Source organism: Rosa rugosa, chromosome 6 (genome assembly GCF_958449725.1).
Source record: "Rosa rugosa chromosome 6, drRosRugo1.1, whole genome shotgun sequence".
In the NCBI taxonomy this organism is placed as follows: domain Eukaryota; kingdom Viridiplantae; phylum Streptophyta; class Magnoliopsida; order Rosales; family Rosaceae; genus Rosa; species Rosa rugosa.
In genome coordinates, this window is record NC_084825.1 from 39371448 (window position 1) to 39389128 (window position 17681).

General features: G+C 38.8%; 3 protein-coding genes across 5 annotated transcripts; 2 read left to right on the forward strand and 1 right to left on the reverse strand.

The window, feature by feature from the left end:
- The first annotated feature begins 208 nt into the window (after positions 1 to 208).
- On the forward strand, positions 209 to 6649 carry LOC133715356 (phospholipase A1 PLIP1, chloroplastic). 2 transcript variants are annotated; one of them, XM_062141831.1, is made up of 6 exons: positions 209 to 439; positions 3750 to 4505; positions 4613 to 5104; positions 5197 to 5256; positions 5347 to 5763; positions 5930 to 6649. In XM_062141831.1, the coding sequence occupies exons 2-6, from the start codon at positions 3840 to 3842 to the stop codon at positions 6347 to 6349; spliced, it is 2055 nt and encodes a 684-aa protein (XP_061997815.1). In that variant the 5' UTR covers positions 209 to 439; positions 3750 to 3839; the 3' UTR covers positions 6350 to 6649. The 2 variants fall into 2 exon arrangements, with proteins under 2 accessions (XP_061997815.1, XP_061997814.1); XM_062141830.1 differs by lacking the exon at positions 209 to 439 and having other exon boundaries at positions 3690 to 4505; positions 5930 to 6648.
- A 308-nt stretch (positions 6650 to 6957) lies between these two features.
- LOC133713485 (zinc finger CCCH domain-containing protein 15-like) lies at positions 6958 to 8737 on the reverse strand. The gene is made up of 3 exons (XM_062139523.1): positions 8144 to 8737; positions 7913 to 8025; positions 6958 to 7752 (listed from the first exon to the last, which is right to left on the reverse strand). The coding sequence occupies exons 1-2, from the start codon at positions 8579 to 8581 to the stop codon at positions 7918 to 7920; spliced, it is 546 nt and encodes a 181-aa protein (XP_061995507.1). The 5' UTR covers positions 8582 to 8737; the 3' UTR covers positions 6958 to 7752; positions 7913 to 7917.
- A 638-nt stretch (positions 8738 to 9375) lies between these two features.
- On the forward strand, positions 9376 to 17192 carry LOC133718129 (uncharacterized). 2 transcript variants are annotated; one of them, XM_062144944.1, is made up of 9 exons: positions 9376 to 10371; positions 11278 to 11466; positions 11675 to 11767; positions 11845 to 12027; positions 12106 to 12208; positions 12318 to 12503; positions 13015 to 15470; positions 15788 to 16383; positions 16555 to 17192. In XM_062144944.1, the coding sequence occupies exons 1-9, from the start codon at positions 10138 to 10140 to the stop codon at positions 16562 to 16564; spliced, it is 4050 nt and encodes a 1349-aa protein (XP_062000928.1). In that variant the 5' UTR covers positions 9376 to 10137; the 3' UTR covers positions 16565 to 17192. The 2 variants fall into 2 exon arrangements, with proteins under 2 accessions (XP_062000928.1, XP_062000926.1); XM_062144942.1 differs by having other exon boundaries at positions 9377 to 10371; positions 15785 to 16383.
- The last annotated feature ends 489 nt before the right edge of the window (positions 17193 to 17681 follow it).

A 17681-nucleotide genomic window follows, 5' to 3' on the forward strand; every position in this document is an offset into this window, starting at 1 on the left:
AGGGCATTTTGGACCACAAGAAATTTTTTCGAAAGTGGCAACTCCTCCGGTCCACGTGAACAGATTCTTCATGGCTGTTTCTGTAACCTCCTTATATATTAAAAACCTGAATTCCTCCAATTATAGTAAAAGCCAGATCTTACTCCGAGAAAAAAAAAAAAAAAACCCGAGAAAAGAAGAGGGTTCTGAAACCATCAAGATCGATCAACATCAAAATATTCAGAATCGCGTCTAAGTTCACTTTGTATTCATTATCCTACACTTTGTATTCATTATCCTACATTCTCAGATAGATCATCTCGGGGATTTTCAACCGGAATATCCTCAATCGTCGGCGCTCCGGCCATCATACCCTCCTGCTTCAGTTTATGGTCTCCTTGACAATGTGAAACTGTGAAAGTCGACAAGCCTTCACATTTATCGCTGGCGAAGTTTTGAGGTCCGTACCTTAATTCTTCACATATATTTCTTTTCTGGGTCCAAAGTTTTGTTATGTATTAGCAATATAGCATGATTATGTATTGGCTTTGTTCCTTGCATTTTCTGGACTTGTTTTTATATATAGGAGAAGAAAAAATTGGGAGCCCTGTTTTTGTGAATTAGTGTGGGAGATATATTCCTTTTGTTATTTGTTTTCGTTTTTTGTTCTACAGTCGAACCATAATTCATTTCAAAGAGCTAGAACACAAAAAACAGCAATGGAATATTTTTCCCAAGTTGTTCCCCAAAATAGAGAACATAATACAGAAAAATAAATATTCGTAAAATGATATGTAGTTTTAGATCTTTGAATCATGTAGTAAACTGACCCAACAATAGAAAAAAGAGAATCACTTGGTTTGTAATGGAGGTTTGCTGGGAGAATATTGAAATTTAGAGCGTGTATATTAAAGTCATGGAATGGTTAGTAATTATGTTTTTACTAGTGTTATCGATTGATCCATACTACTACGTAAGAGTAAAGTATTTGGTGTTGACATTTATAGCCTTCTTAAATTAAAATACTTTTGAAACCAATTTACTTAGTAGAGAGGGCAATAGAGTCAAACCAAGATAAACACCCATCACTCCTTGTCTCCTTGACCACTTTCCAGTCACCTAAACCGTGCCGAAGTTCCAGACTCCATCGGGTCGGGTCACTACTCGGGTGTGTGAAGTTTTTTAGTTGCTTTATAAATGAAGTGTGTTTGGAGCTCGGATTTTGGATATTGAAACGCTTGAGATATTGTTATGTACGTGATATGTGACATTGTCCGATATCCATTCACTGCATTCAGAAATAACTTTTGAAGCTTGGAAAAGAATTCAGTACCTATATATGATGTTATATAATTCTATTTCAGGTGTCGATTGTATTTTTATTCTTCTTTTGTTCGAGTTTTTTTTACTCTATTGAGATTTTCTCATGATAGAATCATATAACGCGTTTAAACCCTAAATCATATAACGCGTTTACAGTAACGCGCAACCTCTTTCTACACTTATTTCAATGATTTTCAATCATATATGTTATTCCTTATCAATGATTAAATAATAACAGTTTTAAGACTTAAAAACTCCTTAAAGTAATGGGGTCGACTTTAACTTCCGTTGATCAACTACCTAATCACGATAATTACTAGAAACTATGTAGTAGAAACAAGTATGTCTAAGAATTTTCAAGCAGATCACAACTATATAGTTTGTTGTCTTGAAAAAGATAAACAAAACAATATTAGAAAAACAAGTTAAAGTGCAATTCCTATAAAAATAGATTGGAAGGGCGGATACTCCTAAGGTTTGGTTAGATTTTTGTCGATGGGGCGAGTCGAGGTAAACCATTGAAACTAACAACCAAAACTACCAGAGATTTCGGACCAACCGTTCCTAGAACAAAGACAGCTAATCCTAGCCCCATGTATGAGATTTATGATTGCTTCATGTTGAAGAATATTGTGGCCAACGAAATTTAGATGCAAGAAACTGGAAGAATCGATTTAATTATTTTTACATATATATTGGTTGCAAGTTGCAACAACTATACCCTATAATAGAAGCAATCAATGCAAATACTATGACTGAAATTTTTAGGTGCACCGAATTATTTGAAATCCATGTTGTTTTAATAATTAGTAATTATCACGATTTATGTAGAATAATTATTGTGAAGGAAAATTAGTTCTAATAACTGACTAGCTAGTTGGAAGTTTGTTTCCTTAATTGCTTTCAATATGCTGATTTAGTTTATTATAAACAATTTTGAGTTTGCATTTAATCAAGCCTATTCTAAGCAAGTGACACTTTATTTCCAAAGAAAAAATTGACAACTACCTCACCTGTTTAAACGCTCAATTGTAAACAAGAAACATCTCATAAAACTTATAGAAGCATTCCTTATAGAAAAGTAGGCTTGTAACATCTTAATTAAACCCGAACTAACTCCTTCCGGGTTGGAGCATTGTACAACAATGAAAGGTCCTTGATTGAAATTGTTAGATTTACCAAATGAAGGCTTGTTTTAGGCATAAAGTTACATGGAATTTCTCGACAATATGGTCCAAAGAAATGTGGTCATCTCTTAACAAATATGCCTTGTAAGTTATTATTGGTCAAACCCTAAAATTTAAAATGCGTACGCTACATTGGATATTTACGATAAAATCATAGTTAAAAGCATATTATTATCATCTACGATTGAGATCTCAATTTGTTAATATTAATAAAACCCTAGGAGAGCTTTTTTCTCTCAACCCTAGCTGTAGCCTCCAAGACTACACCCTTGCTTCTTCACTTCTTGTCTTCAATCCTATGGCTTCCCTTGAAGCTGTGACCGCGAGTTTTGTTGCATCCTCTGCTATAGCAGAGGGTGATGGTGCTCTTGATCTTAGCAAGATTGGGGGTGGCCCTGTTCATTGTTCTTCCCAAGCTTTGCTCCTCGTGAAATCTCTGATACGCCGACTTGTTGACCCATCTACTTTCAACCTTCACACTTGGGTGGTCGACAAGGCTAGGGTTTCCAAGTTCAAAAGAAGGTGGGTGTGTGGCTCCTTTGCGTCTCACTTACCCTACTACTGATGTTGTTCAAGAGGGTAGCCCTATAGATAAGGGCAACGGGAAGCTCTAAGCTTTCTATTTCTTGGTACCTAGCATGTGTCGCTTCAAGTCTGTTGCTATTTAAGTTTAGTTTCTCTAATTGTACACTAATTGAGGTCTTTAGGCGATTAGGGTTACTCTAGCAAGAATTTAGGTAGTGTTGGATTTGCCCTCATATGGCTAGGTCTTTTATCGTGCTCACTTTGTTCACAGTGAGGGTTACCTGTCATGTGCTTGGTAGCTTAGACCATCTAGGTTTTCATTTAGTGTAAGACAACATATGATATACGTGCCTTCGGGCCATTGATAAGTTAATGAAATTATTTTTCTCAAAAAAAGAAAAAGAAAAAAAAAGCATCTATAGTGGTGATGGATTCATGATGTTCTCGAATATATTACTATGTATTGATTTGTCCAGAATCATAGCAATGTTTTTGTCCAAATAGCATGTTTAATGACTTTAAAACCATAATGATTAATGGAATATTTATAGCCTTGTGAACAAAATGGTAATTTCCAAATGTCTTCGTTGTAAACAAGGAGGAGGTAGTTGATTACAGTGTGCTTATATAAGCCATTACCACAGCCTAGTACAATTTCAAGAAATTGGTCGAATAGCCAATCTGACTGAAGAGTTAGACATTGTTCGCTAACCTAGTTTGATCCTCATCTTCCAGGGCGAGTTATAATACTATAATATCCATTGCAAAAGTTGAAGCTTCTCTACCAAGAGCTTAGCTGATATTCGCTTGCACTCTGTTACAACCATGGCCTGCACTTCATTATCTATACCTAGCTCTCCGGCTTCAACGAGGACTATAGACGTCTTCAAGGAGCAGAGTGGTCTTCGTCGATCGCAATCCAGCAAAGACCTTTACAGACGTGCAAATATTCGGAGGTCTTATTCCGATAACCATCTTTGCTACTGCATTAGGCCTATTCATGCTGCGTCAGCCCAACCAAAACTAAAGAACAGCCGGTCCATGGGGTTTTTCCCCTTTCAATTCTCGAGCTCCATTCTCCCAAACTCGGTTAGATCATTTTTGTTTGATGCAGACACGAGTAAGCATATGAGCACGGCAGAGAGGGAAATGGAAATGATCGATAACTCTAGGGAGAGCGGTGAAGAAGAAGAAGATCATGAGATAAAGAGAGCCAATTGGGTGGAGAGGCTTGTGGAGATCAGAAGAAAATGGAGTAATAGGCAGCAAAAAGAAGTTGGGGATGAAGACAGTGTTTGTCACGAAGGTGATGGTGATTGTGAATGTGGAGAGGGTGGTTGTTTAGTGGATTACAGTACAGATGAAGATGATGGAGAGATAACTTCAGAAAGTTTCCGAAGGTTTTTGGTCAAGGTACCATGGTCTGATACCAAACAATTTTCTCAGCTAGCCTTCTTGAGCAACCTGGCATATGTAATAGCATTGATAAAGGTATGTCAATGTCTTTGTTCAGCATAGTTCATATATCATACACTTCGATTCAAAAGTCGAGTGTCTCAACAATGTGAAATAAATCCCTAGTATTATTGCCCGTGCAGGCCGATGATTTGAAGAGACATTACGGCCTACAGTTTGTAACATCTTCATTAGTAAAGAAAGCAGAGGAAGAGGAACTCAAAGAAGGAATTGATCAGGACTCTACTCGTGTACCTGTAACTGACGAGGAATCCACTTCAGAGGCAGCTGCAGACTCTGAGCAGAAGCATTCAATCCATCCATCTGTTGCTTACGAAATTGCTGCCTCAGCGGCATCTTATGTTCGCTCGCGTGACATGGATGGTGGTGATGTAGAGAATTCATTCAGAAGTGGAGACCAACAACAACAACGAGAGGAAGGAGGGAGCTCCCCCCGAAATTATAAGTCGGAGGTAGCTGTTTCCTTAACAGCATCAACGATGACAGTCGTGGTTGCAGCAGGGGAAAAACAAAAGCAAGAAACAGCACAAGACCTTCGGTCACCCCAATCTGCACCTTGTGAATGGTTTGTTTGTGATGACAACAGTACATATACTCGCTGCTTTGTGATTCAGGTAATTTCTTACCCCTTCATCCAGATGGTACTCTAATCCGACACAAGAGATGTTGTTCAATCATAACTAAGCAAATTGTTCATGACTTGCAGGGTTCGGACTCCCTTGCGTCCTGGCAGGCAAACCTCTTCTTTGAACCTACAAAATTTGAGGTAAGCATAAGATACGTACATAACTACTTACTGGTTGTTGTCTTGGAAGAAAATGAGAAACCGCTGAACGAACCTTATAATCTTGTACAGGGAACAAATGTACTTGTTCACAGAGGAATCTATGAAGCAGCAAAGGGGATGTACGAGCAATTCATGCCACAGATAATCGAGCACTTGGATAGATATGGGGAGCGTGCAAAGTTTCAGTTCACTGGTCATTCTCTTGGAGGAAGCCTCTCTCTTCTAGTCCACTTGATGTTACTGACCAGGAACTTTGTCAAGCCCTCCACTCTTCGGCCAGTTGTGACATTTGGCTCACCATTTGTGTTTTGTGGAGGCCAGAAAATACTAGACGACCTGGGTGTGGATGAGAACCAAATCCATTGCGTGATGATGCATAGAGATATTGTCCCAAGAGCCTTCTCCTGCAACTACCCTAACCATGTGGCTACGCTCCTCAAGCGTTTAAATGGTTCATTTCGATCACACCCTTGTCTGATAAAAAACGTAAGTGTCACTATGAAAATTAATGTTATATGTCACTAGATTATGGCATGATCAACTCTGTTTTTTTTTTTTTTTTTTTTTTGAGAAATGATCAACTCTGTTTCTAAATTCAAAGTTTGGCCAAGTTTAATAATTCATTTCTTCCATTGCCTGTCTTTTTATGCAGAAAATTTTGTACTCTCCTATGGGTAAAATATTCATTCTGCAACCTGATGAAAACTCATCTCCGCCGCACCCTCTTCTCCCCATTGGGAGTGCCCTCTATGCTTTGGACAAGACTCAACATGGGTACTCTTCAAGCGTCCTTAGAACCTTCTTAAATTCCCCGCATCCACTAGAAACCCTAAGCGATCCTACAGCTTATGGTTCGGAAGGTACAATCCTACGGGATCATGACTCGAGCAACTATCTGAAGGCTGTGAATGGTGTCCTTAGGCTACACACAAGAAAGGTTGTTCGTATAGCTAGGAAACAGAGGAATGTCTTGTGGCCGCTACTTACTTCACCATCCCCACACACATGGAACGATGAAAATAATCTGGAGAGCGGCAGATCGGTGACGAAGGAGATTCTCACAGGAGTTTAAGACCATTCTTTTGGGGGAATCTGTACATGCATTTAGAGTATGTTCATAAAAAGTAGAGGAATAATTCGTTCTCTTAGTTCAAAGTACATCTCTTACCCCCTGAACTCTGTATCGATGTTGCCATCATCGACTAATAACACAGCATAAAATGTAAAATCTTTAACACAACTAGCACAAGGCTCAAAGGCAACCACCCGAATGTACAAGAATGAACAGTTACTTGAACAATTTCTTATTGTAAAGGTAGATATATTCTTTCAGCTGATGATGCAATTTTGTGTGGATGATTCTAGGGACAAGTTATAGAATCATTCTCTTACCAATAAACCAAGAATAACCACGCGATTCACTTTATCATCTTATTGGTTTCTTAACCGTTTCTATCTGAAACAGAGTAGAATAAGCACAAACATGGTTTCAGGATTCAGACTCTACCACCAGCAAAAAAAAAAAAAAATTGCTGAATTATGTTCATAAGTGTTGAAGAGAGTTCAATTTTTGTTATCAATTAGAATAAGCACAAATACAATTTCAGAATTTTTAACCACAATATGAGAAATCTAACTTGTAATAACAACTAACAATGAAAGTACTAGATGGAACAAGTATAAAGAAAAACTTTATGTATATGAATTTATCCAAAGAAAATACGATTCATAACACGGAGATTTGCTAACGCAGTGTAAACCTCTCCACTGAGGAAACTTCACTGCGTGGCTTTTAACGTAATCAACACGAAAAGATAATCCAATATGAATCACTAGAGTTTACAGAATACAAGTAGTGTTGTTCATAACAAACACTTTCACTTAGCAACACATGCTAACTTGTTTTACAACTGTTCTAACTCCTAATACAACATTCTAGACAATCTATCTTCAACCTTCCTTGCTCTCAAATGAATCACTGATCTTGAGAGTAAATATGAACGATTATGCAATGGAATACATGAAACAAGTAAAGAGGGTTTTTCAGAAACTGATATGAACAAAACAAGTAGTTCAAAAGAGAACAATTTTATGCATCAAAAACCCACCATTTGACTTCAGTTTCGAAACCTTTTATAAGGGAGAAAAACTCCCCCTCAATCAAATCTTGTCTTAATTATCAATTAAGATAAATATAGGAAGGTTTAAAACTGCAATCGAATCTTTCCTAACCAAGATCAATTAATATCTCAAATTGATATGCATGTTAAAAAAACTCTTTAATGCAGATGAGAATATTGAATCAATCTAACCTATGCATATCAATTTAAAATCATGCAAAATGATAATACCATATTAAACTCAAGATCAGTGAATCAATTCTGCTTGATCTTCTCATTATGATCCGATTATGTGATCTTCTTCTTTGTTTCCTTGAACCACCGGGAAGATAGGAGAATCATTCTCCAAGTCTATCTGCATCATTTGTTTTCCTTGTGACAATGAGAAATCATGTATTGAATGGTAATAGTCCAATATGCTTACAAACAATAATAATAAACTGAACACTGTCTTCAATAAACGATGCACTTCAGGGCAAAGAGATTAACAAGTAAAAATCGGAGCTTTTATTTACCCTCATCAGCAGCCATGCCTTCTTTTCCCTCTCTTAAAAACAGCATCGAATGGGATGAATGAACCATTAGTCGGCTTATGGCAAACAAAGCACTTCTTCTTCTTTTGATCATGCTGATAATGAAAAACAAAAATAAGGTTAGAATTTTTTTTTAAAGCTATTATCTTTTGGATTCATAAAATTTAAAACAGAAACTGAGAATGATGCACTAAGAAATTGGATCCTAATTACCTTTAGTGCACAACGCAAACAGAAGTGGTGTTTGCATTTAGTTACAACATGAACAACAAAAGGTTTCTTGCAGATGGAACATGCATGCTCATTGTCAACTTCTTCTTCTTCTTCTGCTTCAGTTTGCTCCGAATCACGAAACTCATCGAGACCTAATCTTCTCTTCCTTTCTTCATCCCTCTCCTTCTCCAACTGCCAACCAGACTCGTAGTCCCCACGATCATGTGAAAATTTGCAACTTCCTCCATACCCACAAAAACCAGTTTGTTTGTAATCCTTACAAATGTCTAGCTGATAATCTATTCTTATAGAAGTATTAATGTAAGCAGAAGCCCTCCGAGGCCCATTAGCGCCTCCTGTTTTGCTCTTCTTGGGGGTTTCTGTTTGAGTTGGCTCGACCTGGTTCCGCTTTCGAATGTTTTGCTCCATATATGCCATCAATGGCGTCGCGAAGAAAACTATGGAAGGGAGAGTGAGACCTAGATATACTAACAAAAAGTTTAACACCTGAAGTACCAACCTCGTTCAAACCAAAACGGCAAAATCTGTTTAGCTAAAGCTAAAAACCTTGAGGTCGACTTGTGTCTTTGAAGCCCTAAAATCTACAGGAAGACAACGTCCTATTTGAAGAAGCTCGTGTGCAAATATAGGATTGAACAAGATGGACGAACTGTAGGTCAAGTGGAGTCCATGTCATGAGAATTGAACAAGCCCAAAAGTGAACGGGTTAACTAAATGGAAACTTTTCTAAACTTTTATAAAGGTCACTTCTAAATAGTGAGATGTTCTAAAAACCTCACTCACATCAGTCACATGTGAATAAGGAAGTCTTGATCACGTCTAAGAAGATTCGCCTCTGGTTATGTACTTATGAGGAAACTTCAAAGAAAAATTCTCGTGAGGTTTATTGAGTTTCCAAACAACGACCATCGTATATAAGTTTTATCTCTATTTTCCGATGTTTCTACGGTCTAAAACATTTTTAAGAGTGAATTTATGATCTTTTTGTTTATAGTGAACCATGATCAATCGTGGTGAGGAGACTCCTACAGTGATGAAAGTAAGAGATTTACTTTGGATTCAACAAATAGTGATGAAGTTTTTGGGTGAGTCCAATATTTGAGGCCTCTGCTGGCCCAGCACTGTAATTTTAATTTCCCAAATTTATATTTTAACAGCTTTATTTTTTGTTTGGTCTTTTTCAATCTCTCTTTTTCTTCTCCAATAAATTTTTCCATTTGAAAAACCCCTCACAAATGCACCCCAACCTGACAACCCCCTCCTCCTCTTTCAGCAAAGAAAAAGCAAAAAAATACCTGACAAACCTCCTCCAATCCAAATTCTATAGGTCTGTTTGTTTTAACCAAAAACCTAATTTTGATCAAGTCTGAACCACCGCCCCGCCCTTTCAATCTCCCTGCCCACATTTCTTTTTTGGTCCCTCTTCTTCTACCTCCTCAGCCCCCTTCTTTCTTTATTCTGATTCGTCGACACTTCCGTACTATTTGGGATTCCACTGTTCCTTCTAGGGTTCTTATAACCCTCTTCCCTCTTTCTCACCAATCTCCCAATCACACCCTCCTTTCATTCTTTTAGGGTTTCGTCCCGTTCGGATTGTGGATTCGATTTTGATTGTATTTATAATCAAGTTTAGATTTTTTTAATTTTTTAATTTTTAATTTTTAATTTTAGGTACTGGGTAGGATTCAATTTTTGGGTTTCCTGAAATACCCGATATATCTGCTAGTTTTTATTAGCAAAATACTGTCTTGCAAGTTTTGAATAGAAGATAACAAATCCTCTCTATCTGGGTTTGTTCGTTAAGGCCGAAGTTTCCTTTTATTGGAGGAGAAGGAGTCTACCTTGAGAGGCTTGTTGTAATTGTTTTGGGTTTTTTTTGATTGGGGAAAAGTACACAGCTTTCGGATTTTTGTTTTTCTAAGGAAGAGGGGAGTTATTTTTAGTGTGGAAGTGAAGGGAAAAGTTAAGCTTGCATGGGCGAACATGAAGGGTGGGCACAGCCAGCAAGTGGGCTATTGCCGAATGGCCTATTGCCCAATGAAGCCGCGTCCGTGATGCGAGTGCTGGATTCCGAGCGATGGACCAAGGCGGAGGAGAGAACTGCAGAGCTTATTGCCTGCATTCAGCCCAATCCACCCTCAGAAGAGCGCCGAAATGCCGTTGCCGATTATGTGCAGCGGCTTATCATGAAGTGCTTCCCATGCCAGGTTTGACATGTTTACACACTATTATTGTTGTTTCTGGTAGAATGCTAGTTTAGATAGATAGGGTGGAAAATGCATTATAAAGTTGTCATCTTTGCTGAATAAGTGTTGGTTTAACATTAGCTATGAAGCATTTCATTGCAATAGTCTTTGCAAGCATAAGGGTGAGAGAATAAGTGTAGTAGCTTAAGGCAATGAGAACTGAGAGGGGACCCGATAACTTACATACCCTTATAGGAATTCTGAGACTTGACCCTTGGGAAATGGAATAGCATGAGATGATAAGAGAGAGCTTCTTATACGATGAACATCCTTCTCTTTTTATTCTCCTCTCCTTCAAGAAGACAATATGCCTTTCTGACAGTAAGTAGCGGTTGCATCACCAGGAAACAATTGAAAGTTGGATCTTGAAATGTGGGTGTGGTTTTTAACCGTAGGCAGCTTGAGAGGAAAGAGAAGAAGAAATATTAAGCTCTGGCTCATGGAACATCTGAATGGAAAAGAAAGGTTGATTAGGCCAGATCATTAGGAATTACATTCGCCTATAATGAGTTCTGTTTCTAACATTTTTGAATCCCTACTGCATCTCTATGCATGAATCAAACTCTTACTTAGCGTTGCCTCCGGTTTTTCCTCTATTGTCTCCCTTGTCTTATATGGCCTCGACTTTACCATTCCCCGTCTTTCTTAGAATTCAACTAATGTATTCAACATTGGTTAATCTCTTCATGCTTTTCATATTGGCAAAGTTGGACTTCATGATACTGCTATGAAAAATTGCTTGCTAACCTTTTCTTTTTCTTTTTTTCCTTGGGAAAAAAAATTTCCTGTTAACTTGGTCCATAGGTTCATATTTTTCCTCTTTCATAGTAGTATTATAATTAGTAATATGGTTATGATTGTGTGCAGGTGTTCACTTTTGGGTCTGTGCCCCTCAAGACTTATTTGCCTGATGGAGATATTGACCTCACAGCCTTCAGCAAGACTCAAAGTTTGAAAGACTCATGGGCACATCAGGTTCGTGATATGCTGGAGAATGAGGAGAAGAATGAGAATGCTGAATTTCGTGTCAAAGAGGTTCAATACATTCAAGCTGAAGTAGGTTCCTCCTAGTAGCATCTACCTTTTTATGTATTATATGCTTTATTTTATAAATATTGTTGTTTTTTCCATGTTGAGAAAGAATTCTTTTTATTTTCTTATTCTTTTGGCCCTGTTCATCATTAGTACAATACTTGATTCTTTCTATATCTTGGGTTTACGTGTTGGATCACAAGCATTAATACTTCTCTTTGTATATCTACAGGTAAAGATAATCAAGTGCCTTGTGGAAAACATTGTAGTAGACATATCCTTTAATCAGCTGGGAGGCTTGTGCACCCTTTGTTTCCTTGAGGAGGTGAATGGTGCATTCAAAAATAAAATCCTTGTTAAATGCATCTATGCCGTAACTAATTGTCTTGTTTGCTTCTGCAGGTCGATCATCTCATAAATCAGAATCATTTGTTCAAGCGTAGTATTATACTGATAAAGGCCTGGTGTTATTATGAGAGCCGAATACTGGGCGCTCACCATGGACTTATCTCCACCTACGCTTTGGAAACATTGGTTTTATACATTTTTCATGTTTTCAACAACTCCTTTGCTGGACCACTTGAGGTGGCTATCATTACCTTTGCGGATTATATTTGCATTATTCTTTGTGGATGCTTCTGAATGGTTTTCTTTGCTATGCAGGTCTTGTATCGCTTTCTAGAGTTCTTTAGTAAGTTTGACTGGGAGAACTTTTGTGTTAGCTTATGGGGTCCTGTGCCCATTAGTTCTCTTCCAGATGTAACTGGTATTGATAATTTGCTTGAAATTTTTATTTAAAATTTTCACCGTGAATTACCCAATTTTCTTGTTTGTTTTATGTTTTCCAGCTTAATTTGTTATTGTTTATGGTGCAGCTGAACCTCCTCGAAAAGATGGTGGAGAGTTACTACTAAGCAAATTGTTTCTTGATGCGTGTAGCACAGTGTATGCTGTCTTCCCTGGCGGTCAAGAAAATCAGGGTCAAGCTTTTGTTTCCAAACATTTTAATGTTATTGATCCTTTGAGAATCAACAACAACCTTGGACGTAGTGTTAGTAAAGGTACATAATTTGGAAACTATATGCTTTTGGATCGGTGCTTGTAACACATTTTCCGTCAATTGTGGTTTATTTATGTTTCTGGCCGGTTTCGCCTTTGATTTAGAGTGGAAAGTATGTTGCTTAGTTGATTAGTGGTACTTTAATTTGACTGGCTTTGTGGGAAACAGCTTATGGGAGGAAAAAAAGAGAGGCTGTTCTACTTGAAATAGCAGTGTTAGAATTAGTTAGATGATATTCTATTTGTATAAGGAAAAGGGGACAGTGTTGCAGATTGTTATATATAAGAAAATAGGGACAATAATAAGGGATACCCAACTATTAACTTTGTGTATACATAATCTTAATTGGTCAGTGCTTAAATGTTTATTGCTCAATGTGATAATATTGTTTTAAGGTGGAACTGTGCTAATGTTATTGTCTATCTGTTGGTCATTTACACCTTCTTGTAAGGTATAAACTGTGTTCATATTGTTGGTGTTGATATATGGTGCACTGTGTATGCGTTTTGCAGGTAACTTCTTTAGGATACGCAGTGCATTTGCATTTGGGGCTAAAAGGCTGGCCAGGTTGCTTGATTGTTCAAAGGAGGATCTATGTTTCGAAGTAAATCAGTTTTTTCTCAACACTTGGGATAGACATGGAAGTGGTCATCGACCTGATGCACCATGTAATGATCTTAGGCGCTTGCGACTTTCAAATGCAGACCACTTACATGGGTCTGAGAATTGCAGGAACAACTTAGGCGGCAAAAAAAACGAAAGTTCCTCTGGTCGAGATACTCAAGGTGAGGGAAAACATGGTTCACTTGGTGTTTCCTCTCAGCATGGTAGTTATCCTATAGAAAACATATCACGGAACAGTGTTTTTTCTAGTGTAACTGATGGTCAAAGCCAAAAGAATCATGTGAACATGAACATGGGGAGGGCCTCTGATCAGATTAGAAAGGAAATCAATCCTGACCTGGGTGCGCATGTGGATAAAGGTCAGAGAAAACCGGATAGCTTGGTTAATGACCTTCACGGGAGGTTTCTTTTTGCAAGGACACGCTCTAGTCCTGAGCTTACTGATACATACAGTGAAGTTCCCTCTCAAGGTCGGCGGAATAAGGCACCAGAGAGTGGGAAAAGCCAAACTTATTCCACGAGGTTGGATAATAGCAGGAGGAAGAACCTTGAGGCTGATAGTTTAGCAAGCCACAGAATTAGATCTTCAGCTGATGATCCTTCATCTGCTAACCATATTTCATCCCATCAAAGCCTTGATGTTGTGGTTGATTCAAATAATAGCTACCAGGATGAATCTGGTTCGAGTACTGTTGCTGACGATTTTCCGTCTATTTCGGGGACACAAGGGATGCACCAAGAGGAGCAAGATCTTGTTAACATGATGGCATCGTCTGCAGCTCATGGTTTCAATGGACAGGTTCATCTTCCCCTGAATTTGGGTTCCGGTCATTTACCATTTCCAATCCCACCTTCTGTTCTTGCTTCGATGGGATATGGTCAGAGGAATATGGGTGGCATGTTTCCCACAAATTTTCCCTTGATGGAGAGTCCTTGGGGAGCAAATATGCATTTTCCGCAAGGTGTTGTCCCGTCACCTTTAACTCATTATTTCCCTGGCATGGGGTTGACATCAAATCCTGAAGAATCGGTGGAACCTGGTAATGAAGATTTTGGTTCTGTGGAGATGAACTCAAGTGAAGCTGATCAAGATTTCTGGCACAACCAGGAGAGGGGATCTACTAGTGGATTTGATCATGATAATGGAGGTTTGGAAATGCTTGAGGCAGATGATAGGCAACAGTCAACCTCAGCTGGTTATAACTCCCATCCTTCATCTCGGATAGGCGCTGCTGTAAGTTCTATGCGAGTTCAACAAAAGTCGCCTAAAGAAAGCCGAGATTCAATGAGGGAAGATCATGTTGATGATTTTCAGTATCAAGATAACCGAGGAAATGAGGTATACTTTGATGACCGAGTGAGTTCTAGGTCGTTGTCGGCCAATTATACTAGTTCTGCAAGAAGCAAGACCTCCTCTGAGAGTTCTTGGGAAGGATCATCAGCAAAAGTGTCAAAGTCAACAAGGGAAAAACGGGGCAGAAAAGCTGCTCTGTCAACAGCTCCATCTACCTCATATGGGAAAGGTAAGAGTGTGTCTGAACATTCTTCTACTCAGGCAGATGATGAAAACAAAGATTGGAATCTGCCAACAACTTTAGGTGCTGAAATGGTAGAAAGAAGCACACTATCTCAACCTGTTGCTTCCTCGCATGTTCCAAGACATCAAATGCCTGGTTTTGAACCATCTCAAACAAGTGGATCAGATTCGCTGATGCCTTTCCCAGTTGTCTTAGGGCCTGGCTCACGACAGAGAGCTACAAATGATTCTGGTGCTACCTACACATTTTATCCTACGGGACCTCCAGTTCCATTTGTTACAATGCTACCATATTACAATTTCCCAGCCGAGGCAGGAACATCAGATGTATCAAGCCAATTCAGTAGGGAAGATGGACCTGAAAGTGATTCTGGTCAGAACTTTGATCCAGCTGAAGGAATTGGTCAACCTGAGTTAAGAATTTCTAACTCCATGGGAAGGGTTGCTCCTATTGAGCCTTCTGAGTATAAATCTGACATCCTCCACAGTGACTTTGCCAGCCATTATCAGAATTTGCAGTATGGACGGTTATGCCAAAATCCTCGGCATTCTCCACCTATGGTCTATCCTTCACCTGTTATGGTGCCCCCAGCCTACTTGCAAGGGCGATTTCCTTGGGATGGTCCTGGGAGACCTCTCTCAGCCAATATGAATCTCATCACTCAGCTTATGAATTATGGCCCTCGTGTTGTTCCTGTTGCTGCACCTCACCAGTCTGTTTCTAGCAGACCTGCTAGTGTGTATCAACGCTATGTCGATGAGATTCCAAGATACCGCAGTGGGACAGGGACCTACCTTCCAAATCCTGTAAGATAATATGTTCCTGTTCCTTTGGCTTATTATCTTGAATTTTTTTTTTTTTTTATTACAATTATTATTCTTATTCTTATTTTTAGTATTGTTGGAGGGGAATTGTTTTGATTTAATTGCAAGGTCCTTTTCGTTGTTTATTCAAGTATGTTGCACCTAGACTGGTGTGGTTTATGAATAGTTAGGCTTTGGTTGAAGCATGATGTAGAAAAGGAGTTTTGCCATACCAAAACTGTATTAGGTGATAATAGATCCTGCTGTAGTTTTTAGTTTATACTTATCTCTAATTTTTTTCTTTTAAATTACTGTAGAAGGTTTCTGTAAGGGACCGGCATACTTCAAGTGCAAGAAGGGGGAGTTACAATTATGACAGAAATGACCACCATGGTGATAGAGAAGGGAACTGGAATGCCAACTCAAAGTCACGAGCTTCTGCACGCAACCACAGTCGCAGCCAAGCTGAGAAGTCAAATTCAAGAGTAGACCGTATGGCAGCTAGTGAGAGCCGTGCTGAGAGGCCATGGAGCTCACATAGACATGACTCATTCCCTTCATATCAATCTCAAAACGGTCCTATCCGCTCAAGCACTACTCAGAGTGTTTCCACTAATGTGGCGTATGGCATGTATCCACTACCAGGCATGAATCCTGGTGGGGTGTCATCAAATGGACCTACCATTCCCCCTCTTGTCATGCTATATCCTTATGATCATAATGCTGGGTATGGGCCACCACCTGCCGAACAGCTGGAGTTTGGTTCTCTTGGACCAGTGGGTTTCTCAGGTTTGAATGAAGTTTCACAGTTAAATGAGGGAAGTCGGATGGGTGGAGTATTCGAGGAACAAAGATTTCATGGTGGCTCAACTCAACGATCGTCACCTGATCAGCCTTCCTCACCACATATCCAAAGGTAGTTTGTTTGGGATTCTTTTTATCTTTTTTTCTTTTGTCTTGGTGATGGCAATGGTGGATTCGAGATTTCTTTCTTATGGCCAAGTCCTGGAAGATTTCATTCAGACTCGCTCTAGTTATTTTTTACTTCATTGGGATTGTCTTGTGATGCTTTTAATTATGTTAACAGGGGAGTTTGATTACTTTGCCAGAGCAGTGGCTGCAAGGAATTATCAGGATGGAAAATGAGGATCTTCCGCGCGTAGCATATTTAGATCAGGGAGGGTAATGGTGATGGAAGAAACTACAATGAGAACTGCTCCCATTATCAAGCGTTCTTGTTCTCACCACCCCATTCTCAGAAAGGAAGAGTTAAAATTCCATTCGATGATTCTTAATATCTTATCACACTATGCCTGCTTGGAGCTTTTATGTACACTGGGAAGTAGTTTACTTGCTCCCTTTTCTTTCTGGTTAACCACTTGCTCCATTTCAAGAATGCAATATTGGTGGTGGCACGTCGTGATGATGATGTTGATGTTGATGATGATGATAATGATGATGATGATGCTTGTGCTGGTGAAGGGGAGAGCAGGACTCGGCGGCACAGATTCGGATTTAGTTTAGGACTTGTAACACTACTAAACTAGAAACTTGCTTTAGGTTCAAAATTTAGGATTTTACTGTCCGTCGCGTCTTTCACAGAGATTATTAGGGTTTTCATTCAGAATGTGTACCAGTGCCCTTTTACGTACTGTTGTTTAAGATTTTACAGTGTAGCAATAACTTCACAATAGATAAAAATTGGGTCATGTTCGATTACCTTGATTTTTTTGTTCTTCATCCTTTTGTTGAAATTGAAAGTCATTCCTTTTGTCAAGGAAGATAATATCCAGTCATGCTGCACCAACTCTTTCTATGATTCAAAAAATAAAAAGAAACTACTACTATATGCAGGATTTGTGAAACATACTTGCGAGAATTAGACCTCCAGAAAATAGAGACCCAACAGAGACATTTAAACTTCAGGATCTGAAACCCAAGCTACATGCCCTTCTCTGTCTCTTAACCATAGTTCAAAGTTTAAACGATCAATTATAAACCCTATCATAGACTAATCTCCATAGAAAAAGAAAAAGAGATAAATAAGTAACCAATCTGTAAATTATTAGGGGAATGAATTGAATTCATAGATTATAAATCTTTACAATCAAAATTCAACTCCTCCTCCACATGAGGAGAGGGTTCCAACAAATAAACAGAATCACAACCAAGTAGTAAGCTTCATGAGCTGGTAGATGATCTCCCTGTGTTGGA

Excerpts from the sequence above, each read along its gene's own strand:
- LOC133713485 (XM_062139523.1), bottom strand. The coding sequence starts at position 8,581 with ATGGCATATATGGAGCAAAACATTCGAAAGCGGAACCAGGTCGAGCCA. Across the intron at positions 8,026-8,143 it reads GTTTGCGTTGTGCACTAAAG|CATGATCAAAAGAAGAAGAA; the intron begins GTAATTAGGATC and ends TTTCATTATCAG.
- LOC133715356 (XM_062141831.1), top strand. The coding sequence starts at position 3,840 with ATGGCCTGCACTTCATTATCTATACCTAGCTCTCCGGCTTCAACGAGG. Across the intron at positions 4,506-4,612 it reads ATGTAATAGCATTGATAAAG|GCCGATGATTTGAAGAGACA; the intron begins GTATGTCAATGT and ends TTGCCCGTGCAG. Across the intron at positions 5,764-5,929 it reads ACCCTTGTCTGATAAAAAAC|AAAATTTTGTACTCTCCTAT; the intron begins GTAAGTGTCACT and ends CTTTTTATGCAG.
- LOC133718129 (XM_062144942.1), top strand. The coding sequence starts at position 10,138 with ATGGGCGAACATGAAGGGTGGGCACAGCCAGCAAGTGGGCTATTGCCG. Across the intron at positions 12,028-12,105 it reads CCTTTGCTGGACCACTTGAG|GTCTTGTATCGCTTTCTAGA; the intron begins GTGGCTATCATT and ends TTTGCTATGCAG. Across the intron at positions 12,209-12,317 it reads TTCTCTTCCAGATGTAACTG|CTGAACCTCCTCGAAAAGAT; the intron begins GTATTGATAATT and ends TTTATGGTGCAG.